The sequence below is a fragment of the Pelodiscus sinensis genome, chromosome 8 (assembly GCF_052426305.1).
Source record: "Pelodiscus sinensis isolate ZL-2025 chromosome 8, ASM5242630v1, whole genome shotgun sequence".
Taxonomy (NCBI): Eukaryota; Metazoa; Chordata; order Testudines; family Trionychidae; genus Pelodiscus; species Pelodiscus sinensis.
In genome coordinates, this window is record NC_143059.1 from 70,990,735 (window position 1) to 71,009,735 (window position 19,001).

The 19,001-nt window shown below is 48.8% G+C and overlaps 1 protein-coding gene across 1 annotated transcript; it reads left to right on the plus strand.

Moving 5' to 3' along the window:
• Nucleotides 1-9,653: 9,653 nt before the first annotated feature.
• Nucleotides 9,654-16,552, plus strand: CALHM3 (calcium homeostasis modulator 3). Its single transcript, XM_006120870.4, has 3 exons — nucleotides 9,654-10,544; nucleotides 13,800-14,055; nucleotides 15,688-16,552. Exons 1-3 carry the CDS (start codon nucleotides 10,258-10,260, stop codon nucleotides 16,165-16,167), a joined length of 1,023 nt encoding a protein of 340 aa, XP_006120932.1. The 5' UTR covers nucleotides 9,654-10,257; the 3' UTR covers nucleotides 16,168-16,552.
• Nucleotides 16,553-19,001: the final 2,449 nt, after the last annotated feature.

Sequence of the window (19,001 nt, forward strand, 5' to 3'; positions counted from 1 at the left end):
CCACGTCATTAGAAAGAAGGCACATTTAGAGCTACATTTGTTGCAAATCTAAAACGTACATCAGGTGCTTTCTCACCTGATTTACCCTCCTGTAACCTCACTGACACTGGAGTTACAACAGGGGTAAGAACCACGCCTGCTGTTGTCCAATAGCTGCAGGGTATATGGATGGAAGAAACATCCCTTCCCATCCCCGTTTACTCCTTAATGGTTCATTCAGTGATGGTTTCCCCCTTGAGGCTAGAACAAGTAAGGGTATGTCTAGACTATATCTCTCTGTCGGCAGAGGGATGCAGATTAGGCAGGTCGACATTGCAAATGAGGCAGGGATTTAAATATCCCGTGCCTAATTTGCATTAAAATGGCCACCGTGTTTTGCCAACTCAGCATTTTGTCAAAGCGGCAGTCTAGAGCGGGATCTGTCGAGAAAGAAAGGCTTTTTCAACAGATCCTGTAAACCTCCTTGCAGGCGGCATAAGGGAATCTGTCGAAAAAGGCTTTCTTTCTCGACAGATCCCGCTCTAGACTGCTGCTTTTTGCCAACAAAGTGCTGAGTCGGCAAACGTGGCGGCCATTTATGCAAATTAGGTGTGGGATATTTAAATCCCTGCCTCATTTGCAATGACCACCTGCCTAATCTGCATCCCTCTGCCGACAGAGGGATGCAGTCTAGACATACCCTAGGTGCAACCATGAGGAAGGATCATATCTCGGTACCAACATGGCTACCACACCACTGCAAGCAACATAAATACTGCCATGTCTAGGGATTTAAGAGTGCAGCCATTTAAACTGGTTACCCAAACCGTTACTCGCAGCTCCTGGTTCAGCTCCTGGGGAGCTGACTGCTGCCCTGCGTTGCTGCCTTTGTACCAGAGGCAGCAGCGTAGGGCAGCAGCCGGTGTGAGCCAGGAACTAGCTTAAGAGCATGCACTGGCTGCTGCCCCATGTGTAACTATGTAACAGCTGAAATTTTCAGCAGTTACACAATTAGCCGATTACATGCCTTTTAACATCCCTAGCCATGACTGCTGTGCGCACAGTCCATTTGCAGTATGCACGTTTACCACAAGGAATTCTAAACCTGAAGCACGTCAATAATTTCCCTTTATGAGGTTATGTCGCCCTTCCCCCAAGACAAGTTACTAGATGTAGGAGAGGCTTTGTCTACACTACAGCTTTGGCTGGCCGAGAGTATGCAAATGAAGCACTGATTAGCATTTTGTCGCGCTTCATTTGCAAATCTTTATATCTCCCCCGGGGGATTTTGTGCAAAAAAGAAACATCCACACTGCTTGTTTTTGCACAAAACCGGCTCGGAATAGATTATGCAAATGAAGCAAAATGCTAATCTGCGCTTCATTTGCATACTCTCTGCTGGCAAAAACTGGCAGTGTAGACATAGCCACAGAATATATTAGTAGTGGCTAATTCAGAGGGAAGGGAGTGTTCAGAGTGGTTATCATATCTTGAGTAATGGGAGAACTTCAGGAAATTACGAGTTAGAAATTTTCTGGAATGTGTTTCTCCTGGCTCATGTATATGTGTTATACGCAGGACTGATAGAACTTCCCATTTTTAAAATTGCCCAGCACTTACTATTCTGAGACCCTGTAAATGCATTGCCACATCTGGAGTATCCCTATGGCCGGGGCTGGCTCTGTGGTGCCTTTCCTCGATTTTTTTATGGGGTTCTTTAAAAATTCCACCCAGTCAATATCATTTTAAGGTACTCCCTGTCTGGAGACTAGGTATGTCAAAGTGTAGATGATTACACGATTAATTGATAAGCCAGGGCAAGGAATAGTCCCTCCCCCCCTTGCTGCCTCTGTATCTGATTAATCAAATATTCTTTTACATCCCTACTTCTTACCTACCTGGCTGGAATATTACCAACTTCCAGTTACGTGCCTTTTTGTCTGCCCCAAGCCTGTCCCTCAAATGTCTAGGTCTGGTCTGAGTTAGTCATATGACCTTCCTATCCCATGATCAAAATCATTTTCCACCCTCTCTCCCCTTAAGGTACCAGCCACTCCATGATAAACCCTGTTTCAGTTTCTTAAAAGTTTAGCAAATTTTAACCGTGTAAGATAACATTTTCTGCAGCAGATGTCTGCTTTACGTTTTTGGGGAACATTTCACCCAAAACAGGTCAGCCATTTCTGAGAATGAGGCTAGAGAAAAACAGGTTGCTTTCCTTAAGTTAAAAATTCCGGTGTCTGTTCTTTGAGAAGGTCTAGCGCCCTCACTCTACAGAACAGGGACTTGATACTTGGTAAGAGAGTGGCCTTTGGATCAAGGATGTGCCTTTTGCCATCCCCGTGAAAATCGACCCAAAGGTGGCCAAGTTATAAGCCTTTTTGAAAAAACCCCAAACTCTTAGCACATGCTCACGTCAGCGAGGGAATGATCCCGCTGTTGGAATTGGTTAGTAAGAGAATCTAAGTCCTCACTCTTACTCCCTTTGCCAAAACCAAAGGAAAAGCTACGTAGCACTTTAAAGACTAACAAGAGGGTTTATTTGGTGATGCGCTTTCGTGGGTCAGACCCACTTCCTCAGATAAGTGGGTCTGGCCCACGAAAGCTCATCACCTATTAAACCATCTTGTTAGTCTTTAAAGTGCTACGTAGTTTTTCCTTTTGTTTTTAGCAAGATCAGACTATCACGGCTACCTCTCTACTACGATTCCCTTTGCCAAGATGCCTGCCTGACCCAAAGGACTCCCCTTCTGCTCTCTTGTGTGGCAGTCTTTGCAGCCCCAACAAAGCTGGGCTCAGGATACCTGGTGGTTCGACCCCCGACCTTGTTGTGGTCACTTAGGGCAGGGGTTAAGGTGTCCCCACTCTGGGGTGCTCTCGCCACTCTGGATGCTTCCTGGACTTGCCCACCACTGAATACAGTTCAAAGCAAATGCAATTTATTAAACAGCAACTCGTTTTTTAAAGGAAGGAACAAATGGGAGAGGGAAACACATAACCCCACGCTGTGGGCATGGAGACGCCACAACCAGCCATCTCTGGAGGGTGAGGGCAGTTCACAGCCCTGACTGTGCTGCAGCAGGTCAAACACTTGCTCTGGCAGTGGCTACCTGCCCCAGGCTCTAGGTGGCAGGACCCTTCTTCCCAGCATCAACCCCACCCACACTTCCCAGCGGGGTTATGGACGCTGAGCGCTTCGGCGCCCAGCAGAGATTCTGGTGTCGCCTAGCAGAGCGTCCACAGCCGGCAGTGTGCGTTTCTGCTGGTGGTGCACAGCCGCACATGCCTGGGTGCACACAGCACACTGGTTAGGATGCCCCTCCCAGTGCAGCCTGCAAGCCCTCTTGGCTGGGGGCGCTGCCCAGGGTGCCCCTGGCTCTCCTCAGCTGCTCACCACACTCGGCTCCGGACTGCTGGAGCCCCAGCTCCCCTCTGCCTCAGCGCTGCTGCTGCTCTGCCTCCAGCTCCGCTCCTGGGGCTGCTCCTCTGGCCCCAGCTACGTGGCTTTCCCCAGGCAGCTGCTCTGGCCAGTGGAGCTCCGCTCCTCAGCTCAGCTCAGCATCCTGCTCTCTCCTTAGCTGGGCCCCACTCTGGTCCTCCCAGACAGCATCTCCTGCTCACACGGAGGACGGGACCTGTGGCTCCTGACTCCCTCACTGGCCAACTTGCCCTGTCAGTCAGGCTGACCAGGAGCATTGGCCTCTCCCCATTGGCCCTGGGGACTGCCAGTCCTGCTTTCTCATCAGCCCTTCCCCCTTCTTTTGGTACTGGGAGATGGCCACCAATCCCATCTCATCCCCAATTTCAGTAAATGGCCAATAATCACCTTATATTCAGTAGAGAGCTGCTAGAGCTTCACAGATAAAATTCCCCAAATATTAAAGAATATAACAACGGCCATACTGGGTCAGACCAACGGTCCATCCAGCCCAGTATCCTGTCTGCCAACAGGGGCCAATACCAGATGCCCAGGGCCCAGAGGGAGGGAACACAACAGGTAATCCTCACATGATCTCTCCCCTGTCACCCATTTCCAGACAAACAGAGGCTAGGGACACCATTCCTACCCATCCTGGCTAATAGCCATTGATGGACCTAACCTCCATGAATCTATCTAGCTCTTTTTTGAATCCTGTTAAAGTCCTACCCTTCACCACATCCTCTGGCAAGGAGTTCCACAGGTTGACTGTGTGCTGAGTGAAGAAAAACTTCCTTTTGTTTGTTTTAAACCTGCTGCCTATTAATTTCATTTGGTGACCCCCTAGTTTTTATATTGTGGGAATAAGTAAATAACTTTTCCTTATTCACTTTTTCTACACCAATCATGACTTTATAGACTTCTATCATATCCCCCCTCAGTCTCCTCTTTTCTAAGCTGGAAAGTCCCAGTCTCCTTAATCTTTATTCATATAGGACCCATTCCAAACCCCTCATCATTTTTGTTGCCTTTTTCTGAACCTTTTCCAGTGCCAATATTATCCTTTTTGAGAAGAGGCGACCACATTTGTACGCAGTGTTATCTCCACAATGTATGCTCCAGCCCGGGGCTAAGTGGGATGTCCCACCTCTGAGCTGTTGTGGCCCGACATCCAGGTCTTGCACCAGACACAAGAACAGGGCGCCAGTCTCTCCAGTGCTCTCAATGTCCCCCTGTTCCCTGAGCTGGCTTAGGCACTGGGGAAGAGGAAGCTGCCTGATTCATATGCAGACGAGACAAGAGTTGGATTGGGGAAGAGGGGCAAAGGAGTAGATTGGGACAAGGAGCCTGAGGAGAGGGAGACTGGGATGGGGAAAGAGAGAGGAACTGGGATTGGGAATTCAGATGAAGGGGAAACTGGGACTAACTAGGCTGAGGCTTGGGAACTGTGTGTATGCATGCACACGGGCTGCTGTCACGCGGATGGAATCTGCCAAGTGTTGGTGGGTCACAAGCAAAGCTAGGCAACCTGCACCATTTTGCAGAAGTTTTGTCATTTTGCTCCCCTCCAAGTCTCGCTTTATGGGATCCGCCTTGCTCCCAAAGGCGAAAGAGCCTGCTGCTTGGGTGTCATGGGTTCTCTCGCGCGCGCCTATCCCCGATAAAAGTTCTAGGCCTGACATTTTAAACACGTGAATGATTAAAGAATTGTTTCCTCCTACTTCTGGTGCCTTGATTCCGTTTGGGAGTGCATCAAAGACAGTGTCCGATCACCCCAGCATACACACACACAGGTGGGGGAAGGAACAGTAGCTTGTGGGAGGTAACGCACAGTGACCTCCGCCCCACATCCGGCTCTGCCACATCAAATAGCTCCCCTCAGCATGAGTCACAGGCAGCTTTCTGTAGAGCTACAAAGTCCAAATGATTGAAACAATGATGAAGGACAAAGTGGAGGGACTACCAGGTGCATATTGGCTGGACTCATCAGTTCCCCATAGATCTAAACAGCTCTTTTGATAGGTGGGTTTCCTCCCCTCATTTTTACTAGACACGAAGATGAGTTGGATGAACTAATTCTGCCTAATGTTGAAAATGAGTTTAAGCATTCAGTCATGTTTCATACCTATTTTACTCATCCTGAGGTAGCTCCCCCCCGCGTTTTTTGGTGACAAACTGCGAAATGTTCCGTTTTCGTCACAAACCACCAATACCCTCTCCCAGCTCTAAGTAGCCCTATGATGTCAAACAGAGGTTGTGGTGGCGCGTCGTGGTCCCCCGCCTCCTGCACCCCTGTAGTGGCACGAACAGACTCCACCAGCCAGTAGAATAGAGGGAGTTTATTGCTCCTCCAGGATACAGCACAGCACAGATATAATCTGGTTACAGGAACTGGGGCTAGGAGGCCTCAGTGCCCCCCCTTGAGATGGGGGGTGGCTGGGCCCTACAATCCCAGCCCCCTCCCTAGCTCCTTCTCCCCTGCTTCCCAGACAGCAACTCAAGACCGTCCCTTCCAGCCCTGCCCCCAGCCAGGGGCAGCATTCCACCTTCCTTTGTTCCTCTCCCTGGGGGGTAACTGGTAGAACAGGTTACCTCCCTGTCCCATCAGCTACTCGGCTGGGCCGTGGTACAGACAGCAGCCAGTGGGGGTCACCCACAGCCCAAGCCTAGCAACCAGCAAGGTACCCACACTGCATCACAGAGGTGCTGAGCAGATGCAGACATTAGAGATCAGACAGCGCCCCTTCCAAGAGCCCTAGCCCCCTAGCCAAACCTCCAGTCTGAGCAACTATATTCTGCCTACCTGTGGCAGTTTGGATTGCATGCAGGATCCTTGCCACTGTGGTTCCTAATTTTTCTTTTTTCATGTTGGTGGACACTAGTCAGGAGTTCCTCTGTTCTTCCCCAGACGTGTCTGCATTTCACAGCAGGATGCAGTGATTTGTCAAACGTGACTGCTCTACATGCAGTTCAAAACGTATAATCCACGCAGGGGAGCCGACAGCCACGCCGGGCCCGTGGGCAAGGGTGGGGAGGCATTCCAGGCTCCCAGAAGGGGTGAGGCCTTAGGGGAAGGGGCAGGGCTGTGGGCAGCTGGCCCTCAGCACCCTCCAGACCACAGGCCCCCACCCCCAGCGCTGCATGGAGAACGCCACACTGTGCCCCACCTCCCAAAGCAGCCCTACGAGTTGCTCAGAGCACCGCACTCCAGCAGCGATTTAAAGGACATGGGGATGTGAGCGCTGCAGCAGTGGCCACCACTGCAGGCTTCTTTAAATCACTGGGCTCCGGGGCACCTGTCCCTTTGCCCCACCCCCACCCCATCGGCGGACCTGATGTCACATGGTTAGATGCAGGACGTTAGAGAAATGCACGTTACAATCCCAGCTACTATTTTGAAGATGGGACAAGCCCAGGTGCCTACCAAGGACTCACACAACCTGCAGGGTTCAGTGAAGGAGAGGCTGAGGGTGCCTCTGAAATGTCCCGAGAACTGCAGCATAGAGGAGGATGGTGCTCATCCCGTACGAGTTTGTATTGCTGGTGAATGCAATTCACCAGCAATTTCCATGCCTCGGTAAAGGAAAACATAAATATTACGGCTGTGCGCATCTGTCTCCGATTAAAGTAATTGTGCCTGTTGATATGCAAATAGGGAACAGCACTCGCTGTCCTGGCAGAAGGGAGGCAGCATTTCAATCTTCGGCATCACCAAACCGCACACGAACTCATCTACACATAGTGGGGCCATCTCACCCTTCCTTCCCCCTCTTTTTAAATGGTTTATGTCATACACATTAGTCCAGCAAAGCAGCTTCCTACTCACTTCCTGTAACAGGTGACTCATGCCCGCTGACTCAGAATTTGAAATGGGTTGATTTCATCGGGGGAGGAGGAATGGTTGGTACCTCTGCTGATTGCAGCTTGATTTGCTTTGGTTGTTTTGCTAGCAAGGCAGAGCTTTGCTTTCCCAGCAAAACCAGCAAATGTTTTAATGCAGTGTTTAGAATGCCTGTAGAAGCGGGAGCGGTAAGGAGGGTGAACCCTCTGCTGTCTGGAATGAAGGTCAGGAAAGGGAAATTTAAATTGAATATCAGGAAGTAAAACATACTTGCTTCTGAGACCTATTGGATTGTAAAATGATCTTAAGGGAAGAGATAGAATCTTCATCCCTTCAAATATTTTAAATGAGATACACAAAATAATAGAAAATGTACATTAATCATGCATTGACTCCAAGGAAAGTTTATCTGGCTAGAACTTGTTAGTGCTTTTACATTTCTAAGGGTTGGGATTCTGGTATTGTATCACAGAATTAATTTTTCAAATTAAAGACAACCATTCATTCCCTGGTTCACACTGTCCGACTATTGCTAGAAGCATTAAGATTTCAATACCCAGAGAACATCCAGATAGTTGCAGTATAAATTATCACAGAATCATAGAACTGGAAGGGACCTCAAGAGGTCATTGAGTCCAGCCCCCTGCCCTCACAGCAAAACCAAGCATCATCTAGATCATCCCTGACAGGTGTCTGTCCAACCTGCTCTAAAATATCTCCAGTGATGAAGATTCCACAACCCTTCTAGGCAACTTATTCCAGTGTTTAACCACCCAGACAGTAGGAAGTTTTTCCTAATGTCCAACCTAAACCTCCCTTGCTGCAATTTAAGCCCATTGTTTCTTGTCCTACCCTAAGAGTCCAAAGAGAAGGATTTTTCTCCCTCCTCCTTGTAATACCCTTTTAGATACTTGAAAACTGTTTTCATGTCCCCTCTCAGTCTTTGATGAGTTTTGAGTTTAGGTAGGGGTGGGCAATAATTTTTGAAGAGGGGGCCATGTTATGAATTTTGGAAGTGGTTACAGGCCGCCCCAAAGGGGCAGGAAGGGGGCTGTTCCATTTAGGTGCAGCCCCTCTGGCAGCCTGCATGCTCCCCCACCTCCAGACTCTGATAGGCCTAGAGGTGGGGGAGTACATGAAGTCTTTGCACCCTGCCCTGCCAGGGTTACTCAGTACCTAGAGAAGTCTCTTGCCCCTGCCCCGTCAAGGGCATGTGGTACCAGTATCCCACAATGCCTACCCAGATGGCTGTGCTCAGTGTTTTGTGATCTCTGCTGCCCTGCAGGCATTCGCCTCTCTCCTGTCAAAACTCCAGGAAGTATCCGACAGCTGAGTGAGCTGCTTAGTTTGGGAAACAGACAGACAAATAATTGGAATGTATCTGTTCTGCCCTGCACTAGGAACACAGCGGCGGGCAGACTGCTGTTGCAGAGGGAGGGCTGGAGAGACTGCCGTGCTGCTTTGACATTTCTTAACATGGAGAGCTCAGAGAGCTACTCATGATGCCACTCCCAGCAGCTGAGAATGCTGGTGGAGAACTCAGTGGGAATCCCAAGAAGTGCAGGGATCAGCTCTGCCTTCCTACAGCACTGCACTGAGATGCTGACCCACAATGCTTTGCTCTATCTGTTGACAGGCGAACTGGCAACGTGGCCATGAAATGTCACCAATGAGAGACAGAAAAACTGGCTTGACCGGTTTTCACTTTTGGCGACTTTTGCACGTCCACAGCACTTTTGCCACCACACCTTCCCAGTGTAGACAAAGCCAAAGGTTCCCAGGTTTGACGGAGACCATGTGTAGTGAGTGTATATATATGACTACGGTTTGCTATCTGTGCACATATTGCAGTAGTATTAGTCGATAGCTTTAGCATAGCATCATGGAGAGCTAGCCATGGACCACACTTTGCTAGGTATTGTACAAACACAGAAGAAAAAGATAGTCCCTTTCCAAAAGTACTTACAATCAGAGTAGAAGACAAGAGACAGCAGGTGATATAGACAGACAGACAGGGAGTGCAAGGAGACAGCGTTGCTCAGCATGTATTAACGTACCAGTAACAATACAACACAGAGCTGCAGATGGAGATTGAAAACTACAGGGCCTCTCATTGTTACTCACATGCCATGTAGTCAAACCACTGGTTGAAATGACATGCCTGGAATCAAAGTTCCATCCAAGAATCTGAAAACAATCGACGCAACACCCCTGTGGGGAAGGTTGATTGTGCCTCGTTACAGGGTGTAGAAATTAAATGACTTGCCCCAGAGCAAGTCCCTGGCAGAACTGGGATTTGAACCCTTCTCTCCAGTCCCACTGTTCTCTAGCAACTAGATGACAGTTTAAGAGCTACTGCACAGGAGCCAACAGGAAGGAGGCGTATACACAAATAAGCTCATTTGAATAGCTAGTTTGATCACTAGCGATGACTCATTTAACAACACACCATCAGTACGGGCTCCTAGGCATCCGGAGACAACTCTTTCTACAGGACAAAGCTAATGTTCCATGACCTGGGACTGTGAATCGTATCATACTTGCAGGCTGCTTCTGTGTGGCATCTCTTAAAGTCCTGTGGATGTAATAGGGGGAGAAAAAATAATACACTGAGGCTGTATCCGTCTGCTTAAAAATAAAAGAACCAGCCCCTGCATCCGTCTGTGAAAGGGAAGTGTCGGACTACAGACAGAATTGGAAAGACTGTGTCCAGGAGCCGTCAGGCAGAATTCTACCCTGGAAGGGAAACAGGAACAAGAAAGGAATCTGGTCCCATTGAGACAGTTTCATGCATCACCGTGAGCAGCACTGCTCTCCCGTTCCTGTCTCTTTGCCCACTCTAATGCATTAAGCAGCCTTTCTACCCTGAAATGAAACAAGAGGCATGTAATGCACACAGCCAGAAAACCCAAGAAAAGGGTCACTGAGACGTGACCATCTGCCCTGAGCAAACACCTCATCAATCTGAAGTTAACTTGGAATTTCCCCTTGGGAAGCAGCCCCCAGCCAATACAGGGCCATGGATCGGTTCCGAATGATCTTCCAATACTTCCAGTCTAATTCTGAGTCGGTGATGAATGGGATCTGCGGGCTGCTAGCCCTCGCGAGTGTGAAGATGTACACCTCCTTTGACTTTAACTGCCCCTGCCTGCCCAAGTACAACATGGTGTATGGTTTGGGGATCATGTTTCTGCCTCCCATGGCCCTCTTTCTCTGTGGTCTCATTCTCAACAGACAGTCGCTGGTGATGCTGGAGGAGTGGAAAAGACCTACTGGGGGCAGAAAGAAGGATCTGGCCATTATCAGGTGAGGGGTTCACCCCTTGTGAGCAATTTTGACTCCTTTGCCTTTCTTCCAGCCCTCTTGCTTGTTACAACCTTATCTCCCTAACACTTACCTTTCTTCTAAACTCAGCTCCTTAGAAGTTCCCCCTTAAATGCTTTAAATGCCAGCTGTTCATTAATGATCTTCACAATGATTACAACAGATTATGCATGTCCCATAGCACAGCGATTCTATGAAGACCTTCAAAGTAACCACAATACAAACCACAGAATCATTGAATACTAGAACTGGAAGGGACCTTGAGAGATCAAGTCCAGTCCCCTGCCCTCACGGCAGGACCAAGCACCGTCTAGATCATCCCTGGCAAATAGCTGTCTAACCTGCTCTTAAATATCTCCAGTGATGGAGATTCCACAACCTCTCTAAGCAATTTATTCCAGTGTTTAACAACCCTGATAGTTAGGAACTTTTTCCTAATGTCCAACCTAAACCTCCCTTGCTGCAGTTTAAGCCCATTGCTTCTTGTCTTATCCTCAGAGGCCAAGGAGAACAATTTCCCCCCCTCCTCCCTGTGACACCCTTTTAGATACCTGAAAACTGCTCTCATTTCCTGTCTCAGTCTTCTCTTTTCCAAACTAAACAAGCCCAGTGCTTTCAGCCTTCCCTCATTGCTCATGTTCTCTAGACCTTTAATCATTTTTGTTGCTCTTCTCTGGACCCTCTCCAATTTCTTCACATCTTTCTTGAAATGTGGTGCCCAGAACTGAACTAATTGAGGCCTAATCTGTGTAGAGCAGAGTGGAAGAATGACTTCTCATGTCTTGCTCACAACACTCCTGTTAATGCAGCCCAGAATCATGTTTGCTTTTTTCGCAACAGTGTCACACTGTTGACTCATATTTAGCTTGTAGTCCTCTATAACCCCTAGATCCCTTTCTGCCGTACTCCTTCCTAGACAGTCACTTCCCATTCTGCAGGTGTGAAACAGATTGTTCCTTCCTAAGTGGAGCACTTTGCATTTGTCCTTATTAAACTTCATCCTATTTACCTCAGACCATTTCCCCAGTTTGTCCAGATCATTTTGAATTATGACCCTATCCTCCAAAGCACTTGCAACCTCTCCCAGCTTGGCATCATCTGCAAACTTAATAAGTGTACACTCTATGCCATCATCTAAATAGCTGATGAACATATGGAACAGAACCGGTCTCAAAACAGACCCCTGCAGAACCCCACTTGTTATGCCCTTCCAGCATGACTCTGAGCTATTAATAACTCCTCTCTGAGAGCAGTTATCCAGCCAGTTATGCACCCACTTTATAGTAGCCCCATCTAAGTTGTATTTGCCTAGTTTATTGATAAGATCATGCAAGACCATAACAAATGCCTTACCAAAGTCTAGGTATACCACGTCCACCACTTCTCCCTTATCCACAAGACTTTTTAACCTATCAAAGAAAGCTATCAGATTGGTTTGACATGATTTGTTCTTTACAAATCCCTGCTGGCTGTTACCTATCACCTTATTTTCTTCCAGATGTTTACAGATGAATTCCTTAATGACTTGCTCCATTATCCTCCCTGGCACAGAAGTTAAACTCACTGGTCTGTAGTTTCCTGGGCTGTTCTTATTTCCCTTTTTGTAGATGGGCACTAGATTTGCCCTTTTCCAGTCTTCTGGAATCTCTCCTGACTTCCATGATTTTTCTAAGATGATAGCTAAAGGCTCAGATACCTCCTCTATCAGATCCTTGAGTGGAAGGAATGAAGGAAGAGAATAATTCTGAGTCCCAGAAAAAGAGAACTATACTAATACCTTATAAAGCTCTTTTCAACAGTAGAGCTCAAAGTACTTTACAATCCTTAATGTATTTATAACACAAGCAGGCATGGCCTGAAGCTAAGGAAGGCAAAATTTAGACTACACAGTGTAGAAAGTTCTCTGCTGGCTGCCCCTAATGCCCTCCATCGTTACTTCCCTGGCTTAAAGGGGAAAAATGACACAAAAGATCAGATTCTGATATCAGTTACTCCATATTTGTGCCCCATTGCATCTCTGCTGAGTGCAGTGGAGTTACTCCTGATTTACACTGGTGTAAAGAGAGGAGAATGAGGCTCATGACACTGAATAAAATTTGTGAAGCGTGCCCCAGGGATAAATAATTAAAAGCTGTCCAACGGCATTACACGCTCAATTGGAGCTCAACGGGCGTCACCGCATTAATATATAATAGACAAATAACAGCCGTTTTTAGCACAGACGGGGTTTGAATATGATTTTTCTTCCCCCTCATCACGACAGAAAATGGCAATGCTGACGTCTCTTCAGGGAAATTACAGCAAGACAACTGTAGGATCATTTTGATACACTGTGCATGTTTTGTTATTTTTTTAAATTTAGGTGATGTTTATAGACTAAGGCAACAGGGACTGCTCTAATTTGTTGTGGGGAGGTGAGGTGAGGTGATGGAGGCAAGGAAAGGCTGACAGAGCAGAGGTGTTATTTTGGAGATGGGCTGAATTGGGAGGGGGGAAGAAAGGGGGTAGAGAGAGGGAAAGGAAGGGAAGAGAGGGAGCTGACCGAGAACCAGGCATGGCATATGCAAGAGAATCCTTAATCAGGCACACTTTTGGTTTGCTTCTTGGGGAAACTTTGAAAACCAGATCCTCGCAGCACCCATGCACGAGCTTTATACTTTGGTGAGTGTGTGAAGAGATTTGGACTGTGCAATAGATTCCTAAGCAAGAAAACATCATAGCAGAGATTTAAGACCAGAGAAGACGTGATCTGTCACAATGCTGTCAAAAGCCCGGCTGGGCTAAATGGTATTCCCTGGCAAGGGGCACCAACAGCCTCAGCAGGACCCTGGACAAGCCCGGGGGGGGGGGGTGCTGCGCTCCACACTCCCAGCAGGGGCGGGGCCATGGGAGGAAGGGGCGGAGCTGGGGCAGCTATCCCTCCACCCTGCCCGGAGCACACCACGCTCCCCCACCCCCGCCCACAGCGCAGCTTGGAATGACACAGGCAGCCAACAGAGATGTAAAGGACCCGGGGCGCCTAGCTGCTGCCGCTGCTACTGTAGCTGAGGCAGCAACCAGAAGCCCTGGGCTTCTTTGAATCACTGGGTCCCAGGGCAACAGTGTCCTTCTTCCACCCTCCCTCCCCCCCTTTCCTGGACAACAGGATTGCTGCCTGTGTCAACCCCCTTCTGCGGCAGACTTCGTCTCCAGGGCCCTCCGGCTGACACCTGTTCACACTTCCCTCTCCCCCCACAGGTACATGTGCTCCTCCATCATGCAGCGAGCCATGATTGCTCCCATCATCTGGATCATCGTCACACTCCTCGATGGGAAATGCTTCATCTGTGCTTTCAGCAGCTCCATTGACCCTGAAAAGTTTGTGGGGTTTGCCAACGCCACCCCTGCCCAGACGCAGCTCTTGCTCTCCAAAGTGCCCTGCAAAGATGATGAGCTCATGAAGAACCACCCTGCCCGGAAGGCGATCTCCAGGTACCTGAGATGCTGGTCACAAGTAAGTCGGAGGCTTTTCTGGGAGCCTGGGTCTGTAGAAAAGCTCAAAGACGCATGAGCCTGCTCCTATTCCTTCTGGAGTCAGGGAGCATTTTGGCATCAACTAAACCAGTGGTTCTCAACTCGTTTCAGTCCACGGACCACCAGGCCAATCAAAAAATTTTCGTGGACCACCTCCTTTTGGAGACATGATAAAAAAGAGCAGACAATGAACATTTTGGTTTGAACGTGGCGTAAAACAGCCTAACGGCGGCGCCTGCTCACGCCATGTGACTTTGGACAACGTTCCTGTGGACCACCGAAAAAGTCACCGTGGACCACCAGTTGAGAACCACAGGACTAAACTAAAAGCTGGACTATGCTCCATTTTTCTGACATTCAGAATGATACCATCCTCATCGTAATTTCTACTGGAGTCCCCTATGGAGGATACTAGAAAAAGCTTTGTGTCAGCTGCTGGCCCCAGGATTCTGGGGGGCAATGGTGATTTGGAAATATGCATAATAAAAATAAGGATGCTCATACCAAAAATAGTGAGAGGCTCTTCTTCTAAAGCCCTTTCCACTCAAGGAGGTTGAAACGCTTCACAAGCTTTAAATCTCACAACTTCCCTGCAAGGAAAGAGATACAGAGAGGTGAAGTGACTTGCCCAAGGTCTGTACAATGATATGTGGCAGAGCCAGGGACAGCCCCAAGGATTTCTGCATGTTCGTTCCCTGCTCTATACACAGATCACTCACCAGGCTGGGGATTTGATGGAGTGATACTAGAGGAAAAACAAGGGTTAATCAGTTTCTCTCTTAGGAAGTTACAGCTGGTTTAGCTTTGAGCTCCTTGCAGGGTTACAATTCACTGATGATGGAGCTGACTTCTAATTTCTGTGAATTCCTAGGGCCCTGCTATTCCTTCAGCTTTGTGCAAGCAACTCTCCCTGAAGCCAATGGGGGCGGTAAATGTACATCAGAGGGGATAATCAGGGGCGTTTATTTTCCCCTGAGATTCCATCCATCCCATTAATAACACACACATACACAGCCCAATACGGGCACTGAACATCATCCGTGCTTTATGGGATTCCAGTGGTCACCTGGCAGCCCTGGTAAAAGGCAGGTACAGCAGCAGGTCTGCATGGACTAAGCTTGACAAAGGTCTGTCAGACCTGGCCTACGCCTGCTGCCTCCCCTTTCCAGTCCTAGCCTGATGGGGAACTCCAGTTGTGCTTACCTGTGTAGATTATAGCTGGGTGGATAAAATGCCCTATCCCCATTAGGCCATTCACAGGGCTCTAGAAGAAGAGCCCCACTTTCCTACGGAGCGTACACTCATCAAGGTGCAGTTGGCTGGATTTTGTAGCTAGGATTGGGTTGCTAGTTTTGCAAGGATGTATTCCTGGAGGTTTCATCACATGACATAATGTTTCATTAAAGATTAATCTTTAACTCCCGGAGACTTCAGCACAATACTGGAGGGTGGACAGCCCTCGGCTAGACCCTGCACCCCGACATCTTCCCACCTCCTCACTCCTGCTTAGAGCCTCGGTTTGAGCAAAGGGCTATACAGGCAAACAGCAAGTGTATTATACTAATGTCGGAGTCACTCTCTCTGCCTCATTGCTTCTTTCCGTATCACCCAGGCCCTTGGCTGGAGTATTCTCCTGATCCTGATCATGGTAGCCTTCCTCGCCCGTGCGCTCAGACCCTGCTTCAATCAGGCCGCTTTCCTGCAGACACGCTACTGGAGCAACTACATCGACATCGAGCAAAAGATCTTCGAGGAAACCTGCTGCGAGCACGCCCGGGATTTCGCCCACAAGTGCATCCTCCACTTCTTCGAAAGCATGCAGAAGGAGATCCAACTGCGGCGTTTCAACGCACCAAGGGAGGCCGAGGCGGGAGAAGGGGAAGAAGATCACCTGCGGGGAATCACAGACCGGGAGCAGATGAACAAGCTCTTGAAATCATGGTACTACCACAAGCCCCCGCTGGATGTGAGTCAGGCAACCCAGCATCAGCCGGTGGGCAGAGAGAGACTGTCCATGCCCTGGGCAGACAGCCTGAGTAACAGGGGGAAAGTGCCACAAAAGGCCCAAATCTCCCGACAAACTGATGTTTAAAGGGGGCCCTGTCACCCTGGGGAGGCATCAAAATGCGTCTGTCCTTAAAAGCGAAGTAAGTCCCAGGTCGCAACAGCGGAGAGACCGGTCGATTAGACAGCCGTGCATACGCAAGTGTGCAAACTGGCCCGAGCTCGGCAAGTCTTTCACTAGGTTATGAGCAAGAGAAGACAAGGTTAAGAGAGAAATGTTTTTGTAACTTTCTGGCACTGGCCGGTGTCCTCCACAACTCCTCATGAAACTGCCTGGGGAACGCATCTCTTGTTACAGAACTGTAGCCTACTCTGGGTGCAACTAGCTGTTCGGGGCGGCACGCAAGATATGCCCCCTTCTCCTCTCACGGCTCACCTCGAGCATTGCTGCTTAGCTAACGTTAATGATTTGACCCCATCTTCTCAGTGCATTAAAGAGCCATGAAATACGTTGGCATCGTTTAATTGCGCGTAGTATTTCATTTCACGAACAACAAAACCAGGGACGTTATGCAAGTCGAAAATCAGCACCTCCCAAGTTATTCATAAAATCAAATGTCCTGCCATTTAAAATTGAGAGCAATCACCTGCATTGCTTAATATAACATAAAACAATCCGCTAATTATTCAACACGGAGCTGGGTGGAGACACGCATTATACCACAAACAGCACTGACAGTCACTGTCTCGCCCGTCTGGCTTTCATGCCCACCATGTGTCCAAGACTTTGGCGGGGGGGCAGAAGGATCATGCAAGTTTTTGCTCAATTGACATTTCTTGGTCCACTGTAAACCGCAGGCAAATTTTTTATTAATTTCAGCTTGCTGAATGACCTCCGGAGGGGGGTGGGAATCTTCCCTGTCTTGGAAGTAATAAAATGACTTGTATTTACTATCGAGCCCAGGGTAAATAACTGTTACCCAGGGGAGCAATCGGCGTCTGCATCTTCCTTTCATTGTTAAAGGGGGCTTACCTGAATGACCACTCCTCCCACACACCGCTAGGAAGAGTCCAGTTTTGCTTGGGTAGCTGCTACTTGCTCTACTTCTACTTTCTCCTGGGTCTTTTATCCCGCTCCCATGCATGGGGGGGGGGCACATCTCTGGGGGCAGCCTCTTCTCCTCCCTCCCTCACTTCCTTCCAGCCCCAGAGAGGTTGCAGCAAGAGTACTTCAGCTCCCCCTCAAAGGCCAGGGATGCTGAACAGGACAGAGACTGAAGGGGCACCTCTATATCCCCCGTCTGTTCTCTCTTGGGAGCCACTTGTATCCTATTCTGCCCCATGTCACCCCTCACGCAGGCCCAGAAGCAGTCAACAGCTCCCTCTTTATCCCCATAGGTTCCAAGTCTGGCAGATTCCCCTGTGGGTGGGTGGAATTGCGGGTGGAGAGGGAAACGTCTCCCTCCCCTCAGTGTAGGCCCCATAGCAGGCTTCGATGGCGGGGAGGAGTCCTTGCAAGGGAATCACGGTGGCCCTGCTGGGTTTGTAGACGTTGGTGCTGGAATGAGCATCCTGGGGAATCTCACAGGAAATCCAATGGGATCTAGACAAGACCTTCAGCTCTCTCCTAGCCACCACCCAGGGAACCTGCGTATTGGACAGATGGCCTTGAAATCTGGGAGGGGGGGGGAAGGGAGCCCAGTTTGAGTCAAAGATTTGGGCCCTTTTTCCAGGAGGTTCCTTGGGAAGAGGACAGAACTCTCCCTTTGCTAGAACGCCGAATGGAACCCCGGGTCTGAGCTGTGTTTTCATAACTTGTCACAGGGCCTAGAGCCACCACGGACCAGCAAGTCTCTGCACAGAAATCGCCAGGCATACGGTCAATTCCCTCATGTATTGTAAAGGAAGCCAAACGGCCAAATCTATGGCCAGGCCTGATCCCACTGAACACTGCCTTTGACTGTAGTATGCAGAAAAGACAGCTCACGTGGGTAAAGGGGGCAGAATCAGGTCGGGCAATATTACTGCCCCTCCTGTAGCGCAGCATGTTTATAGCATCTCTTTGTAATTTTCTAGTTGTTTGTGCAGCAGCCGCATTGCTAATACCGGTGGCTACGTCTAGACTGGCATGATTTTCCGGAAATGCTTTTAACGGAAAAGTTTTCTATTAAAAGCATTTTCGGAAAAGAACGTCTAGATTGGCACGGACACTTTTCCGCAAAAGCATTTTTTGCGGAAAAGCGTCCGTGGCCAATCTAGACGCGCTTTTCCGCAAAAAAGCCCGAATCGCCATTTTCACGACCGGGGCTTTTTTGCGGAAAACAAATCTGAGCTGTCTACACTGGCCCTTTTGCGCAAAAGTTTTGCACAAAAGGGACTTTTGCTCGAACGGGAGCAGCATAGTATTCCCGCAAAAAGCACTGATTTCAGACAGTAGGAAGTCAGTGCTTTTGTGGAAATTCAAGCGGCCAGTGTAGACAGCTGGCAAGTTTTTCCGGAAAAGCGGCTGATTTTCCGGAAAAACTGGCCAGTCTAGACACAGCCAGAGAGTTTTTGGAGAAACACACGTGTTAATGACCTGCTGCGGCAGAGTAGAGGGAAGGGAGCAGAAGGGACTCCACTTTCAGTCTGGGGCCTATAGCCACTCAGCAACATACTACGGGTATGTCTACACCGAAGAGTTTTTTCGGAAAAACAGCTGTTTTTCCGGAAAAAAAACTTCACTTAAGTCCACACTGCAATCGCGTTCTTTGGGGGGAAAAACGGAAAGAACTCAGGGGGTTTTTCTGACATTGGTAAACCTCATTCTATGAGGAAGAAGCCTTTTTCAGCTAGAGCTCTTTCGGAAAACGGTGTGTGGGGACGGGGAAGAGGGAGTTCTTTCGCAAAAGAGGAAAGAAGAAAAAGCACAGGTGCCCTGGT

Excerpts from the sequence above, each read along its gene's own strand:
- CALHM3 (XM_006120870.4), top strand. The coding sequence starts at position 10,258 with ATGGATCGGTTCCGAATGATCTTCCAATACTTCCAGTCTAATTCTGAG. Across the intron at positions 10,545-13,799 it reads AAGGATCTGGCCATTATCAG|GTACATGTGCTCCTCCATCA; the intron begins GTGAGGGGTTCA and ends CTCCCCCCACAG. Across the intron at positions 14,056-15,687 it reads ACCTGAGATGCTGGTCACAA|GCCCTTGGCTGGAGTATTCT; the intron begins GTAAGTCGGAGG and ends CGTATCACCCAG.